Consider the following 16,878-nt stretch of genomic DNA (forward strand, 5'->3'; position numbering starts at 1 on the left):
ACACCAAGCAGCTCACAGGTGCCCAGGCCCCACCATCAGCAAGCCCAGCAAAGAGAGGGTGGGACGGCCCTGCGGATCCCGTGTGCTGCACTTAGCCAGAGTTGTGCCGCAGTGGAGAGGCAGTTCTCAAAGAAGAGAGTTCAGTTTTTCCTGGAGCAGCAGCTGCGTGGGCTTCCAGGTGCAATCAAAGTGCCGCTGTCCCTACCAGAAGCAGAGCCAGCCCTGGGAGGGCAGTGCCCCTCTGCACACAGCAGGCACAGGCCTGGTGCCAGCGCCTCTGCCCAGCAGTGACCTCTCCTCGGGTGAGAAGGGCGGCCAGGGACAGCGCTTGTCCCACCTCAAATTGTCGCCTGGTAACTAGAGGCTTGAATGGGAGATTCCCCAGGGTCTCAGTGGAACTGGGAGGCTTATGGGGAATTACCACTGGTCTGTGCCTAGGATGCAGCTGGCAGCCTGGCCTGGGGTTTTCTTATAGCTCTGACAAGTTTCTCCATGCACAAGCAAGTCCTTGCGCCCTGGGCTCCAGCCTGGCCAGGGCCGGCGGTTACTAGCCATGCGCGCAGAAACTGGGGGCGTTGGGTTATTTTCCTCTATTTTAATTTGAAATAAAGTTTGGAAGCAGTGTCAGGGCAGCTGCCGCTGACTTGTACCACAGACGTGTAACAGGTATTCTCCATGAAGAAGTCATACAGCTCAGAACACGAAAGGGAGGAGGGAAGAGAGGGGCAGGCCAGTGCCTCCGGCCACCCCAGAGTCCAGGGCTCAGGGGAGTAGCCGGCCAGTCCCAGTCTCAGCCCTCTGGCTGGGGCCGCACTGTCCTGGGCTTGCGCGGCTGACTGCCCAGTGAGACGCTGTCCTGTGGATGCACGCCCCGCTGCCCTCCACGCCGCATGCCCCAGTGCCCGCTGCTAAAGCCGTGGGGGTTCCCTTACTCCTCCCCTTAGCAGTTTGCACCCTGCAGTCCTGTGCTGCGTCTGCGTGCAATGGTGGGGAGTCACAGGGCATGTGGGTCCCATGTCTGGGGGGGCCGCTCCGTGGGTGTGTAGGGGTGTCTGTCCATCTCTGCCGGCCTGGCAGGGGGTGTTGCGTCGCAGTGCTCTGGTTTGATAAAGCTTTCATATACATAGCAGCAACGAATCTTGCCATCGTGCGCCTGCAAAGGGGCAGCTATTGTACCGGGCTAGCTGACGTCATGGGAACCATGGTGCCCTTCTGCTTGCCTTTCCTCCTTTTGGGGCCGGACTTGGTATCTTTGGTGTCTTTCTGGTTCCTGTTCCCATTTGCCTTATCTTGCTTGCTCCGCTCTTCCTTTCTCTTCTTTTTCCCTGCAGTGTAACAAGGGGGCAGCAATGAAGCTCTCTGGGCAACAGGTGGCTCAGGAGAGCTGCCGCTGCCCTGGGAAGAGCTGGTGGCCACCCCTGCAACCCTCCCTGCCATGCAGCAGGAAAAGGTGCAGTCCTCATGAGCAGAGCAATGGGGACCCAGCTCCCGGCCTCTCCCCTCTGCTGCTGGGTTCATTTTCCCATTGCTGAGCGATCTCAGCCTGGCTGCTCGGAGCCTGTGCACCTGGGCTCAGAGGAGGGTGCTGGCCTTTCCTACAGTCCACCTTCAGCACTGCTGCTCCAATGACGGGAGGCAGCTGAAATCTGGACACAGCAGTGTGATTTTCAGGACACTTGAGCCAGCACATCTCATTGCTCCAGACCAGGCCCTTGACTCTTGCTGGACAATACACCCCATGCACCGCAGCTGCCGAGAGCCAGCATTGGCCTTTCCACCTTCCCCTTGGCTGCTCTGTCTCTGCATCGCTAGATGCTGTTCAGAAGTAATTTCCCCCCAAGCAGCCAGCACAACTGCAGTCTGGCTTCAGCGGCCAAGGGAATGAGCAAGCCCCCGGCTGCATACCGCCCCCCAAAATGACCCAGACCATCGCCTTCCGCTGAGGGTGCGAGAGGAGACAAATGCTCCAGCTGTTGCATCAAGCACTGGCTCAGCCAGCCAGCCCTCTGCTCTGCTCTCTGTCTCTGGCGCAGACGCTAATGGGCTACGAAAGTGAGTGCACAGCAGGCGCAGCGAGCAGCATCCCAAGGCTGCTAGTTCTCTTAATCCTGTTAGGAGACAAGCTGCCTGAGGCCTCCTTCCAGGTTTCCACCAGGTGCTGCGTTCTGGCCCTGCATATGCGTGGTCTGCGCTGGACTACATAAGCAGAGCTGGAAATCCGCTGGCAATGGACCGCGCCTTGCACAGGTTGGCTCAGGGACCCAGCCAGGGAGGTGCAGCAGGAAGCAGGCACCTGCTGGGGGGCAACTGGGGAGCACTAAACCCAGATAAAACGGGGCCCCAGCAGAGACAGCAAAATGCTGCGGCAGGAGCTTACCCTCAGGGCACTGGCTCTTCTGCACTGTGCACCTCCGGACCTCAGTGGTGGCAGGACACACGGACACGTCCCCAGCAGGTGCCTGTAGGATCTTCCGCGTTCGGTCCTGGTTGCCCTTCTTGAAGCCGCACACCTTCCTCTTCTTGGAGCATGGGCCCCAGGGGCCCCACTCACTCATTTCACATTGTGCTGCCGGGGGACACGACACGAGAGGCTGGGAGATCCATCCCCTCACCCCCGCCTGCCCCTCTCCGGATCCCATGGAACAGCCTTGCATCTCCGGAGATGGCTGCACTCCACAGAGCTCCAGGACGGAGCCTCAGGCGCTGGGCAGACCGCTGCGGGCCAGCCATAGCCCCTGTGATCCCTGCCCTCCATCCAAAGGGGCCAGCCTATCCCCATGACAGGCCAGGCTTTCCAGCAAAACTGGGCAGCAGGAGGCAGCTGCCAGCATTTCTTGCCTACAGGCATGAAGCAGGAGAGTGTCTTGTGAGACCGCATCCTGCGCCAGTGTGCAGGCTAGGCAAGATGCAGGGCCTGCATTTGGGCCCAGGGTGAACTCTGAACTGTGGCCGCCCCACCCCAGAGGGTTTTGCCATGCACCTCGCTCCCTGGGATACCGCTGCCCCTGGCCTCATCCTCTGCAGGGTTTGCTGGCCTCTCCCAAGCCACAGCTATGCCTCACCACGACCCAGAGCTGATGGCACGTTTTGCAACTGCTAATTACACTGCCGGGGCAGGCTCCCCGCAGACCTCAACCCCCGAGTTTCTTTTCAGATGCAAATATGCAACCGCTGGAAAACAACTGAACCGTCAGATTCTTTTCTGCCTGGTCTTGCCAGCACAGCAGAGCCCTAGTCAGGGGCTGAGAGGCATCTCTGACAGGCAAAACCCAGCCCATGCTGGGAGGGTTGTGGGGAAACTCCCTCACACCCGGGAGCAAAGCCTGGGGGACACCTTTTGGACCATGGAGCTGTGAGCTCCTGGCTGTGGCAGAGCCCCATGGGCACGTCCAGGTCAGACATAATGGAGCAGGCTACAGCTCATCAGCTAATGGATGCTTCTTGCTTTCACTGCAGTCAAGCAGCATGCAGCTGACCCATGCATCCCAGCACATCATGGCTGTACCAGGACATCCCTATCACGCGGCAGGCGCAGGTGACAGCAGGTCCGAGTGCACGTGGGCAAGCTAAACCTGGAGGCCACAGGACCTAGCAAACCAGCCAGGGGCACTTACCAGGACTGCTGCATTCCATGGTCCCGTTGGCGGCAGCATAGCCATCGGGGCAGGTGACGTAGCACCTCCCTTTGTGCAAGTACAAACCCTCCTTACATTTTGTGCAAAAGTTGCGGCTGAAGCAGGACTCACAGTTCTCAATCTTGCATTCTGGGGGGAGCAAAGAGGGAGAGAGAGAGAAACGACGCCAAGACCGGCGCCCAAAGCCTGTGGCCATGAGGCCGTGGAGCGCAGCAGTGGGGGAACCAAGAATTGGTAGGGTGGGCAAGATGGACCCCTCCTGGCCCCAGAAGCTGTAGGTGCTCCTGGTAGTGCCTGATATAGGGAACCTATCTCCAGCCACTGCCCCTTGCTGCCAGACACAGCTGCTCTGCTGAGGCCATCACACATGCAACAGGTGCCTGTATCTGTATCCCAGTGGGATGCCCTCAGGGGGGAAAGCTGGGCTGCACGCAATGATCTCAACCCTTCTCCCAGTTCACTGGCCAGGGCTCAGCCACTCGTAGGGGACGAGCAGAGCCAGGCTGACAGCTCCCTGTTCACCACAGGGGAGGGGAGAGGGGGTGCCTGTGCCCCCAGAGGCAGGGCATGACCCCCCAAAGGGAGTAGCTGCTGGCTGGGTGCTCACGTAGCTGAACGACCTGCGTCGCCGGGGGACGGCTGCACTGGGCTCACCCCACAGGACACCACGATGCTGATGTCCCCCAGCCCCTGGGGGAACACTGCTCAGACCACCCGCGGTGCAAAGCAGGAGAGCTGCCAACTAGCAGCTGCCCGGCACAGGTCGTCCCCACGCCCCAACGCAGCCCCAGACACTTACTGATGCACTTGTTCATGTCAGGATTGCGCAGGCCGAAGTAGCCGAGCGGGCAGGAGGGCAGGCAGATACCGATCTGCCGGATGTCGTTGCGCTCCAGCAGGATGAAGAGCTTTGGGGAGCACTTCAGGCATCCATTGAACTCCGAGCACAGGTCGCAGCCCTTTGCGCAGCCCTGGCTCAGCTCAGTGCTGACTGCAGGGACAAGGAGGACATGCACGGGTTAGCTCCAAGGCCCTGGCTGGGCGGCTGCAGAACGCCTGCTGGCTTCAGACCTGAGAGGAGCCACTGCCTCCTGGCTTGACCTCTGCCTTGTGTATATATAAACCATGCTCATATGCCTGGTGCTATCTGCTCGGTGCTATCCAGCCTGCTTTTTGGGGCTGGCTGCATCCCCATCTCCTCCCTCTACCCCAGTTCATCCTCTCCTGCACCAACCTGGGGCAAGGGCAGGGGTAACCTGGAGCACAGCAGTGCCACCGTGGCACAGGGGAGCTGCCAGGCAGCAGCTGGGGCAGGGCCAGCACAAACTTTTCCCCCCAGGCACTGCAGCAGTTGTTCATTTATTCCCCCACAAAGGCTCCATCATCACCAGGGCTGTGTATGGATGGGGTCCGGACCCCTGTGCTCCCTTCCAGCCAGCAAGTGGCTCACCCAGCCGAGGTTGGCCTCGGAGGAGCCTTGGAGATAAGGCTGTATACTTCTTCCCAGCAAGCAACCCCCTTCCTCCGGGAATTCAGTGCACAGGGCAAAGCCACGTCCCAATGCACAAAGACTTAGAGCCAGAGCCCCACCTACCAGGCTCTGAGGCCGGGCACTCTTCCGTGGTGTTGCTGGGTGCTGGACTGGGCAGACAGGCAAGAGGCAGATGGGCTCTCTGCTTCCCTGGCCCTGGCCCCCAGCTGAGCATTGTGCAAGAAGGGACCCCAAAGCAGGAAACTTGAGTGCACATCCCCGCTGCTTTTCCAAGCCTCATTGCAGTTGCTGTGGGAGAGGGGGTCCGCTCCAGGACTGTCAGGCTGCTAGGGCTGGCTGGCATCGGGTCTGGGGTAGCTGGGAGGGGGCAGCCCTGCAGCCGGCATCCCTGGTTCAGCAGGCAACAAGCAGCACAGTGATGACTCCAGCCCCTCGGGCCTATGTCCCAAAGGAGTGACCAAGGCAGAGAGCAGCGGGGATGGCAGTGGGGGAGAGCTCACCACCTGGCACACAGATGCGTTCTCAGTCCCCAGGCAGGCCAGGACAGACATCCCCTCGCCAGTCTGCACGCGTCCTGCTTGCAATGAGATACGCTGGAAGCAGGCAGCGTTCTCTGCAGGCTGGGGGCAGGCTACCCATATGGCTTTACCAGGCAAATCATTGCATCGCCAGGCCCGCTGTGCCCAGCCTCCCGGGCTCTGCCTGGCCCTGATTCACGTCAGTGCATTCTGGTGGAGGAGGCTTCTCTGCCCACTGGCCATAGGAAGAGACAACAGATGGGGGGGGGGGGGGTTCCTGGTTAGACGGAGCAAACCCCAACTCCCATTGTTGACCTGCATCACTGCACAACCACATGTGCCAGGAATCGGCCCTTCCGCTGTGCCATAGACTGGGCCAGAGCACTGACTTCAAGTGCCATCTTCCCCACGCCAAGTGCTGCTGGGCCCTCACAAGGGCACACACACAGCGGGGAGCCCTGCCGGAGCCCCCGATCACACTGCATTCAGGGTGTGGGCCTGAGAGGCACCCCAAACCCTCTCTGAAGCTCTGGGTATCCCCTGGGGTGGGTCTGCCAGGCCAGGCAGCCTCAGCCTGGCCCTGCCGGCTCTGCATGAACACTGCCCGGGTGCCTCCAGCCACCTCTCTGCATGGTGTAATAGGAACACTGGGTCTAAGGCCCTGGGGCTTGAGACACGCTGGCTGGCCGTGCCACGGGCATTTCCTAGCTGTGTTTCTGATGGGAACTCTGCAACTACAGCTTTAATTGCAGACCATTTGGCAACCAGAACGCAGAGCCCTGGGCTTGGCTTGACTCCTCCAGCCCCACTGCTTCCACCCAGCAATGCCCCACAGTGACCTGTCGAGGCTAAACGCAGGTCCTTGGTGATGCTCGTGTTGGGGCCAGCTGGGCCGAGGCCCCTGTAAGAAGCAGGGCTTGAGGAGTGGTGCTGGACTGGGCTGGGCACAGGTGCATACACCTTCCCGGAGAGGCTGGGGATTGCTGGACAGTGATGCTGCCAGCTGGGCCCAATGTGCTCTGAGCAGGCTGTATAGGAGGGGTGGGCAGCTTTGGGCTGCATGGGGATGTAATGCAGGGGAGGGGGTTATGCTGCTCTCAGAGAGGTGGGTTAGGCTGAAAGTGCTATTGCTTGTGCCAGTGGTCAGTGCAGGTGAGCATGGATGCTGGCTCTGTGCCTGGGGCTGACCTGATTAACCGGGGGAGCTGGCTGCAGCCTCCTGCTCCTGTCCAGGGGGAGGTGGAGAGCTGGGGGTCCCTCCAGAGGCAGGGGCCAGGGTGAATGAGGCCACCTGTTTTAGCTGAGCCTGGCTGTGGCTAGGGCCCTGGAGGAATTAGCTCCTGCCCTGTGGGCTCAGGGGGTAGCAGAGTAGTGGGGGGCAAGGCTTGGCTAGGGGGTAAAGCAAAGAAATAATCCCCATGAGGAGCAGTGGAAAGGGAAGCCGGGCTCGGGGATGGCAGGGCTGCCTGTAGCTAGTGTGACCTGCTGGCTGTGGGTCTCAGGGGTACTCATAACCCTGCACAGCCACGGCCCTTTGCACACTTATCCCCAGCGCCCCGTCAGATGTGCTGGTGGAGAACACAGCCCTTGCCCACCCCAGAGCCTGCTGAGGCATTCCCGCTCCCTGCACACGCGTCATACGTACTTCGCCTTTGCCTCTTGCCCTTTGCTGCTTTGCTGCTGCCTGTTAGATTCATCGAGCTTAGAAAAACCACCACCGCAAACAGTCCAAGCCGCATAGTAACTCTCCAGCGCTGCAGCCCCTAGAAGGCAGGGTGATGGGGGGTCAGTCCCGTGCGTGGGTGGCTGCTAATGTGTCTCAGGCGGGATTAGAGCTGTGAGTCTGCAGGCACAACTGGGTACGGGACCATATCCACGAGCCGCAGCATCAGCCCCCGAAAGCTTAGGTTGCGGATAACATGGCTCCGCCGTCAACCCCATAAGGAGTGCCGGAGGCTGGGCCCAGGCCCATTGGGGGGGCTCGTGTGTGGGGCGCGCTAGGTGCTGGGAGCTTCTGAACACACACGGAGAACCTGGGAGGAGAAAGGGCAGAGGATTAGCTTGGCAGTATAATAAAGTCTTCCAGTTCTGGGCTGTGGTATAATAGCCCAACTGTGACATGGGGTTGTGGGCAGGGAGGCTGGCACTCCCCCATGCTCCTGCCTGCCTGGGCTGAGGCACTGTGCCACCCAGCCTGGCCCTGCTCCTTGGGCAGTGACAAGACCCGTGCCAGGCTCAAAGACGTTTCGGGCCGTGTGGGCATCCTTGACAGGTAGTAGCCTAACATGGCCATCGACACAATCACAGCTGCTGGCATTTCATCGTGTGTAGAGAGCCCCCACTGCCCCCTTCCCCCTCCACGTGTGCTCAGGCTATCCCAGGAGCTGGCTGCGAGTGCCCCATGACTTCCATTTGCCCCAACTTGCAACCAAAGGCCAGCGTGGCCAGCAGAGCAAGATCCCCCAGGTCTGCTGCCCACGTGTTGCAGTGGTCTCCTGGGATTCTTCCCCCAGGGGAAAGCTTAGGCTCAACGTTTCCACCCCTCAAAGTGCTGCCATGAGGTGGCAACTGTCCCATTGATTCCAAGACTGTTTTAATTGGGAAAAGAGCTGATCCACCAGGCCATGGTGAGGAGTCATTGGGCTGGGGCTGTTTCCTGCCTGCACGGGGGTTTTGTGGCAGGACAAGCCCCTCTCGGGCAGTGGAAGCCCACAGTAGCTCACCGACATGGCGCTTGCAGCAGCACAGAGATCGCTAGTGAGTAGCTGTGCACTGACTGGGAAGAAAGCGGAGCAGAGGCCTGGCCAGCTCTGCCCTGGCTCTGTGCTGGACAAACCCAGGCAGGGCAGCTTCTGTTCTGCTCACGCGGCCAGGAGAGGAGAGGGAGTCACCTCTCCCGGACACACATCCGCTCAACCCTCCTCTGCAGTCCCGGGGCTCGGGGCCTGCTCCTTTGGTGCAAGGCGCTGGAGAAGGGCAAGCTCCCTGGGCTCAGTGTTCAGCGCTGCAATTCCTGTTGCAAAGCTGGGAGACCCGAGCTGGCCTGTCTGCAGACAGCAGTGGCTTTGCCTGGGATGGCAGGTCAGGCCTAGGAGGAAGCTCTGACGTTCATCACCTGCCTCTGGACTCGTCTCCGGCAGGTCCAGGCAGACCGGCAGACTGGGCGTTTGGTGCTGCCGGCATGGGGAAATGGTCTCAGAGCCAAGTGGGGGGAGGTCTCAATCCCATTGGCCCCGAGGGGGTCTGGGCCAGCTGCTCTGGGAGCTCAGTGTGAGAGGGGCAACAAGACACTGGTGATATCCATTTCAGGGGGACAGGCCCTCTGAGCCGATGGCAGCTCGGAGCCCAGAAGCAGCCTGGAGAGAAGGGCTGGGGTTAGGTGAGGCAGCTCTGCCCCAGCACAGCCCAGCAGCAGGATCAGGCCCCACTGCCAGCACACAGGCATCTGCTGCCCTCACCCAGACAGACCACCCATTAGCTGGCAGCAGTGGGAGGCTGTTATTCCCTGGCGAGGGCATGCCCAGCTCCTGCTGGTGTGCTGCAAGAGCCCATGTCCCCGCCTGCGGTCATAGCAGGCGGCAGGGGGGAGAGCGCAGCGCCACGACCTCTCAGCACCTCCCGGCTGGGCTTCCCCGAGAGCCACGCTGCGCCACACTGCCCACGTGCTTGTCGTTACGATGTGGCTGCTGCGTCCACCGGGGGATTCTCACATAAACAATTAGCCGCTTGTGTAAACAGCAGCGTGCGCTGCGCTGGGAGGCCTGTGTGCCAGCTGCTCCGTAAAGACTGTCCGGGCCCGTGCGGGACCGCTCACAGCATTCACCGAGGCAGGGATCTGTGCAGGGGGATGGGGTCGGACCCAGGGCAGCAAAAGCCCCGTCCCACTGCCCCCCATGCATGCAGGGGGACATGCCAGCCCATACATATGCACGTGCACGTGCCAGGAGGAAGGAGCCCTAGGCATGTTCCCCAGAGATCTGTGGCCTGGGAAAAGGCAGGTGAATCTGAGACCCCGCTGCTCAGAACCTCAAAGGCCCCGCAGACTCCAGCCTAGGTTTCTGGTGTCTCTTTTACACCAGGAATGGGAAGGCAGAAGCAGATGGAGCAGGAAAACTCATCAGCTTCCAGGGACTAGGGTATGAATTATGCCTCCACGCTGGTGAAGACATCTGCTAGGCTCTGGTTGTGACAAACGATTCCCAGTCTAAACACGCGCAGGCTCTCAAGAGATTTATGCCATTATCCCATCAGCAGGAGGAATCCGGGGTAACCTGAATTGCTCTGTGCTGATTCCTGGACAGCCTTGGCCTGGCGTCCAAGATGACATTAAACCTACTTGTTTGCAATTCTAGCAGGATAAATGGGGACTTGAGAGCCCGAAACAAACCCCCAAATGTAAACCATGCAGATAATCCACCATTAGTGCATGCACACGAGGTGAGAAAGACCAGCATTATATGACTGAGGAACTAATCCATAATAACCATATTGCTGATATATTACTTCTTACTGAACATATCGAGCTATCAGTAATGTAAACGGGCTCTCCAAAGGTTTACTGAACCTGGCAGAGAAGGACCAGATGCTTGTGTGAGGACTGGAGACAGGAGAGGGGAGATAATATTCAAATTACAACTGCAGCAGTAAGGAGTCCCTGAGAGTCTCCGTGAGCAATCCCGCCTGCTCGCAAGCCCAGCCGTGTGCTGGACCTCCTAGACAGGGTCAGGCTGGGTCGGCAGTCTGGTCCGTGGACTGGACGAACCATCTCACATGCCAGCTACCTGCCCGGTCCCTCCTGGGTAGGCTGTCCGGGTTGTCTGCAAACAAGCCAGGTTTCTGGAAGTGCTGCATTCTTCCAAGTCACTCTTCCCATCATTTCAATGCCATTTTATCTGCTCCCAGTGCTCAAATTCCAACCTAGTTTGCTTGGACGTGAAGGTCGCCCTGTGCAAATCTGCTCTCGCACAGAGGACAAAGTCTGTAGCGCAGACTGACGAGCTTCCCAGCTGGGGCCATGGACACTTTGCAGTGTGCATTTCAGCTGTGGTGTCCTGCCAGATGGTCCAACCTGGCACGCTCCCTGGCTGGGAAGGTGGGGAAGGGGGCACGGAGCAAACCACTCTGAACAGTGAAATCTGAGGAGTGTTTGCCAGATACTGTGGGAGACACTGCCCCATGCAGAGGGGCCGGCACCCTGCCAGGGCATCGCACAGCTGCCCCTCAAGCCTGGAGCAGACCCATGCCAAGTCAGACCCCACTTTGGGGCTGGAGTGGGGCCCTGCAGTAGCGTGGCGACCACTGGGCCACAGGGCAGTGTCTGGGCCACTGCCACGGGGCAGTGTCAGGGTGGGGAGACCACCTTTCGCTGACTCAGGGAATGGGTCCCAGGAAGGGCTGAACACCCATCAGGAGCAGCAGCCAGCAGCCAGTTGCCCTCTGGGCACTGCCCCAGCCCCAGCTCAGCTCCTGGCTTGGTTTGGTGATGGCTGCAGCCAGATCCAGCCTGGAGACAGATCGCCTAACCTGTCTTCATGTAATCTTTCAGCAGGCCCATCATGGAGCAGAGCCATGCAGATGATCAGGGGCTTCTGGCAGGGGAGGAGGAGCAGGAGAGAGGGCTGCTAATCAGAACCAGGCCACCCCCAAACCAGCGAGGCTGTGGCTGGCTGGGGCATCACCAGGGACGAGACCTGATCACGGGGTCTCCTGCTCATGGCAATGTGACCCTGTGATCGCCAGGGGTGTCAGGACCTCAGCTTCAGGAGTGGGCTCCAGCTGTCACCTGCTCATGGCAATGTGGCCCTGTAGTCACCAGGGGTGTCAGGACCTCCGCTTCAGGAGTGAGCTCCAGCTGCAGAGGAAAGGCTCGTTGGGGAAGGCTGCTGCAATAAGGCAGCCGGTCCTGCCGTCTGGGATGTCTGGGACAGTGCGGAGTCCCTCGCTGCAAAGCTGCAAGCTCCACGTGCAGCCCAGGGTTAGCTGAGGGGACATTGCCACCTCTTGACGGCTGGACTGTTCTGCCCTGGACCAGGCGAGCAGACCAAGGCCACGGCACCTGCCCCCAGCTGCTGCAGAGTGGGAGACGGGAAAGCGGTGACCGTCCCACCCAGCAGAATTGGTCTATCTGAGCATCCCCCTGCTCATGGCCTCCTGCCCCTCCGCCAGGCTGGGACCCTCTCCACAGCCCTGCCAGAGACTGTGGAGGCTTTTCCAACCTCATACGTTTACCTTACTTGAAACCTTGGCATCCTCTGGCAGGCCAAGCTTCCTCCAGGCCCCCGCAGTCTGCAGAGGCCTGGGGTGGGGCTCTCTCCTCTTCCCCTTCCCAGGGGCTGGGCCCGGCGGGGGCACACCAGTCTGGCAGGCCCCGAAAGGGCTGGGCCGGGGCATCGGAGAAGAGATCTCATCACTCCCCACGCATTTGCCTGGAGACGCGAGTGTCAGGAACCACCCCCACCACCTGGGCGTATCTCCCAGCAGCTAGTGCATGCCCGACCTATGCATAGCATCCGCTGTGGAGGAGGCTGAGGGGAAGCAGAGGCACAAGGCAATCCCAATGCCATCCCCTGCCCCCCAAAAGTCAGGGTCAGCCACGCCAAGGCCCCGGAGCACTTTGCAAACCGCCATTGGGCACATTATACCAATGGGGAAACTGAGGCTTGGAGCTGGGGCTGGCAGCCAGGCCCTTCCTGAGCCTCATGTCTCTGGGGCCCCACTGCCTCAGCACCATAGGCTCACAGGGCAGCTGGGCTGGCAGGGCCTTCGGGAGGTCATATCTGGTCCAGCCCCTGCCCCAGGGAGAAGCATCCCTGATGGAGCCAGCCTGTGGAGCCTGCCTCGTTCCCCCAGGCTGGGGGAGCTCCCAGCCAGATCCCTGCGGCAGCCATGCTCAGACAGGACCCGCTTAGTGCGGACAGGCAGCTGCTGTGCCGGGAGTTGGGAAGAGAAGCCCAGCTCCTGCCAGGAGCGCCTTGTCCTCAGCATTGTTAAATAAACCTACTGTATAAATACAGATTAAAATAAATCTTCACAAGCTAAACAAAGCAAAACTCCCGCCTCGCACACGGCCGTCTGCCCCCTGTTTATGCTAACCCAGCTCCAGCCTGCGGTGCCTGTCTCCCCCCAGGGAGAAAGTGCCATGAGGCTCCATGGAGCCTGGCACCGACATGGGGGAGGCCCTAAACCCCTCTCCTTGGGCAGGTACTTTGATCTGAGCTGGGAGAAGTGCCCTGAGATTGCCCCAGAGATGCACAGCTCAACCATCAGGACTCCCGCGGGGCGCCGGCTGCCTCCGGCCAGAGAATCTCCATCCCCGTGCACACGCAAAGCCACTTTGTTCTGCTCCGTCCTCCAAGCTATAAAAATAGGCTGCATTAAGTCAGATTTCCTAACCAGAAGGTCTTCATTTGATCCTATATTCCAGTGCCAAAGTTCTGCAAGCTTCTTAAACCATAAACTTCAGCAATGAATATATATATATATATATATATATATATATATAAAATAAAAGAATCTGGCAATGGGTTCTTCTGCAGCATTGCTGAAGTCTGCGTCTCTCCGCCGGCTTCTGTGCCGCGGATCTGCCCAGTCTCTGGGATCTGCCCAGCCTCTGCTAGCCGGGGGTGCATCTCAACCCCCTCTCTGCCTGCGAGGCATCTGTCGTCCCTTGCGCTATCCAGCAGGGCTGAGGCCCTGTGGGGCTTGTATGTCAGCCTTGCTCTGAGCCGCCCTCCTGGTTCTCCACTTGGGGGTCCAGTTCCTCATGTGGTCACAGAGAGGGAGACCCTTGGGGGAGCTGGCCTTAGCCCTTAACTCCATGACCTTTGGCAAATCTCTTCATCTCCTCTGTGAACTGGAGACCCTGGACCCATCTCTCCTTTCGTATGGGCTATTTAGGCCAGAGGTTCCTTGAGGCAGGAGCTGCCTCTCACCATGTGCCTGGTTATGTTTGTCAGGGACGCTCCCCCTCGTGAGACCCTGGTGCTTTGACTCCCCCCGACTCAGGAGAGTACCTGGGGGGCTTGCTTGCATCAAGGAAGAGCTGAGTGACCGGGGCTGTGCTTGTACCACGAGCTCTATCCACTATCCTGAGTCAGGTGGCAGGTTTCCAGCATGCAGCACAAGCGGAGGAGGCAGCTGAGGGAGCAGAGAGGGGCTTGCCGGTGTGATGCCAGGTCCTTGGGAAGCTCTTGCCGCCCAAGATGCTCCAGTCAGCCCTGGGGAACATGCAGCAGAGCCCCTGACCCTGACCACCAGCCAGAGGGGCAGAGCCTCTTGCCAGCCTTGCCCCTGGGAGAACAGGAAAGGGAGAATCACAGTTTCCCTCTGACCAACTGCCCTGCCAGCCTGGCTGCCCCAGGCCTGGCATGCACCTGCTTAGCCAAACCCGTGAGAGCGCTGCAGCTTCCATGCACATTTGCCCCCCAGCACAAGCTCGCCCCTCTCGTGCCTGCCTGCAGCTGCAGCCCCAGCTCTGAGACACCCGTGCAAGCCAGCCACGGTGCACTGGTCCCCGCGCCAGCCAGGCGTGGGCTCTGAGGGCAGCCTGCAGCCCACAGTTGCATGCGAAGGCAGCATCTGCTAAACATAAGCTCCCTAAAAGGATTCCCGGTGCGTTCGCTCTCCAGCCAAAAAGTCAGGCTGCCGGAGAAGGCCGAGCCCTGCCCAGTGCTGCATTCCAGCACTGGGCCAGGCACACAGGGAAAGGCACAGAGCCCTGGGCTGGGGGAGCCAGGCAGACAGCGGATGCACCTGCAGCTCTCCTGACAGACGAGTTACAGCAGAGCTGTGTGCTGGGAGCACGGAAAGCCTGCGTTCATCTGTCTGTCCATCCCCAAGGTCAGTCTCTGAATGCCTCCCCCAAAAAAAGAAAACCTTTCAGCATTCAAGGGAGAGGTCAGCAGGGCCTTGCGCGTTCCCTGCCTTCGGGCCAGCTCCCTACAGCTCATGTGTGGAGCGGGGCTGAGCCATCCACCTGCTGAGCTCTCTCCGAGCCACAGCTGCCCATCACAGCCCCTGGCAGGACCCATCTCAGTTGCTGCAGGACACTGATGCACTGTGGAGCAAGCACTGGGCAAGAGGCATCTCGAGTTCACAGGTCTTTGAGCCACCGTGGGCAGGTCTCAGCAGCACTCTGTGCCCTGGAGCACGGGGGTGAGAGGCTGCCCCATGCCCCCCAGCCATGCCACGCCACCTCCGTGGGCTGCTGCTACTTACTGTGAATGGTCTCTGTTGCTGTGGCATGCAACCAGAATCCCACGCGGCATCTCCTGAGGCACTGCGGTCTCTAGGCTGGGGCCAAGGCATTCATGCCTCAAGGGGCCGGGCTCCCCAAAGATGGAGGTGACAGATTCCCAAAGCCCCAGCATTGAGGGTCATGCCCCCCAGGTAGAGGTGGGAGGCACCTAGTGCCTTTCACACCCCAGGTGCTCCCCATGGATGGGACTGATACCAGGGGAGGTCCTGCACCCCGTTCTCCCACTGCCCCAATGCAATGCTACCCTTGGGGAACTTCGCCTACACATCTCCACAGGGTGCAGACTTGGGTGCCTTTTGGTCACCCTTAACCATCTCCCCACTGACTGCGCAGTGAGACCCACCCCGGACACTCACCCAGCACCCTGCCGGGTCCTGCCGTGTTCCCCCCTCTCCTCCCCGTGCCAACAGGCTGAATGACACTCAGCCACAGAGATGCAAAGAGCTGACTCCTCAGTTCACTCTTCTCCCAGAGGTTCAGCTCACCCAGACGTTTGCTCCTCTCTCTGCAGCTCAGGACGGGTGGGCCTGGCCAGGGCAGGGCAGGGCAGGGCAGCCAGTCCCCGAGTCCCGAGCTGCTGCTGCTGGGGTCTGGTGTCCGGTCTGGTAACAGCCCTATACTTCAATCAGCATTTCTAAGTGTTTCTCCTTGTGCCCCCCGCAGTTCAAATTCAAGCCCAGTGCACCCCCCCTTCCCCCTTCCCCAGAGCAGGGCTGTCAGGGGAGGAGAGGAGAGGAGATCTCTCCAGATTTTGCCATAATTTCACACAGCTCTCGCTGTCCGAGCTCGTTATCCCTGTTGCGCACCAAGCCAGGAGCTGACAAGGCTCACGCTCCTCTCCAGCCGCCTGCCTCGCAAAAGCCCCATCGTTGCAAAGGCACTTACCTCGGAGCTGTCAGTGCCCCCCGACGGCTGGAGAGGCTCTGTGAATAGCCCACTCCAGGCGCAGCCACCCAAGTGCCTTGCTTCTTCCACGCGCCCGTCTGTCAGAGGGAAAACCCTCACGGCCACTTTGGGGAGATGCCAGGAGCTGCGGGCCTGGCTGCAAGAGCAGGTCCCAAGAGCTTCCCGAGCAGTGCGGAGGGGACCCGGCCCTTCTGGGGTGTGCAGGGTTTCAGCTTGTAAAGATTGCCCGGGCTAGTTCACACTCCAGCAGCCCACACTGTTCCCGACGTATGCAAAGCACCACGCAGGAGATCATATCTGAGCTGTCTGCACATTAGTAACTCCCGGGCTCCGGGCTGCAGACTCCATCCCCTTTCGTGGAGCAGAGGGGTTTTTTTATTATTATTATTCCCAGAGTATCCCGCTTTGTAAAGGCATCCAGTGCACACTCCAGCATGAGGGAATTCCACCCTGCTAGTACCACCTCCTAAGACAATATCCAGCCAAAATATTGTGGCTGTTGCAAAACCCGGACTGGAGCTCGCCACAGGACCTTCGACGTTACATCCAGAGCCGGCGGGACCCGGCGAGCCTCTGCAGAGCGACACGACGTTCGGCGCTCTTTGCAGTCAGCATTATTTATGTGACCACTCATTCCGCACAGCTTCTGACATTTTGGCGGTGACCGGCATACGAAGTCATCAGCAATCACAGCCGCCTCTGTTAATAAACATGCCAGGCATCAAGAGCAGTTTAGGATCCCTACCAGAGGGGAGAGGTCTTGGGCGCTGGTTATTTTTCAGGCTGTCACTGTGCAGGCGTGGGAAGCATCAGGACTTAGGCCCTTCAGCAAGGGTCTCCCTAGGAAGGTGGCCTGGCTGCAGCTTGGAGCTGTGCTTTCCCACCTGCAGCTCCCCTGCCCCTTCATCCCTTTCAGCTGCCATCCAGCCGTTCTTACCCCCTCACTGTCGTCCACAGGCAGAGGGAACAAGTGACTGAGTGAGCTCAGACCCAGAGCTGCCCAGGCATTTACCCACCACTGACCCATGCCTGGCCTAATAGCCTGATACAGCCATCAGCAAAGCCAGGGGA

At 59.9% G+C, this 16,878-nt stretch overlaps 1 protein-coding gene across 1 annotated transcript; it reads right to left on the reverse strand.

Moving 5' to 3' along the window:
• Positions 1 to 580: 580 nt before the first annotated feature.
• RSPO1 (R-spondin 1) lies at positions 581 to 16,278 on the reverse strand. Its single transcript, XM_006264871.3, has 6 exons — positions 15,787 to 16,278; positions 7,291 to 7,678; positions 4,435 to 4,626; positions 3,615 to 3,764; positions 2,378 to 2,566; positions 581 to 1,325 (listed from the first exon to the last, which is right to left on the reverse strand). Exons 2-6 carry the CDS (start codon positions 7,382 to 7,384, stop codon positions 1,168 to 1,170), a joined length of 783 nt encoding a protein of 260 aa, XP_006264933.1. The 5' UTR covers positions 7,385 to 7,678; positions 15,787 to 16,278; the 3' UTR covers positions 581 to 1,167.
• Positions 16,279 to 16,878: the final 600 nt, after the last annotated feature.

This window comes from Alligator mississippiensis, chromosome 6 (assembly GCF_030867095.1).
Source record: "Alligator mississippiensis isolate rAllMis1 chromosome 6, rAllMis1, whole genome shotgun sequence".
NCBI lineage: Eukaryota > Metazoa > Chordata > Crocodylia > Alligatoridae > Alligator > Alligator mississippiensis.

Coding starts and splice junctions, on each gene's coding strand:
- RSPO1 (XM_006264871.3), bottom strand. CDS start 7,384: ATGCGGCTTGGACTGTTTGCGGTGGTGGTTTTTCTAAGCTCGATGAAT. Junction 4,627..7,290: donor GGGCAAGAGGCAAAGGCGAA/GTACGTATGACG, acceptor TTGTCCCTGCAG/TCAGCACTGAGCTGAGCCAG. Junction 1,326..2,377: donor GAAGAGCCAGTGCCCTGAGG/GTAAGCTCCTGC, acceptor GTTACACTGCAG/GGAAAAAGAAGAGAAAGGAA.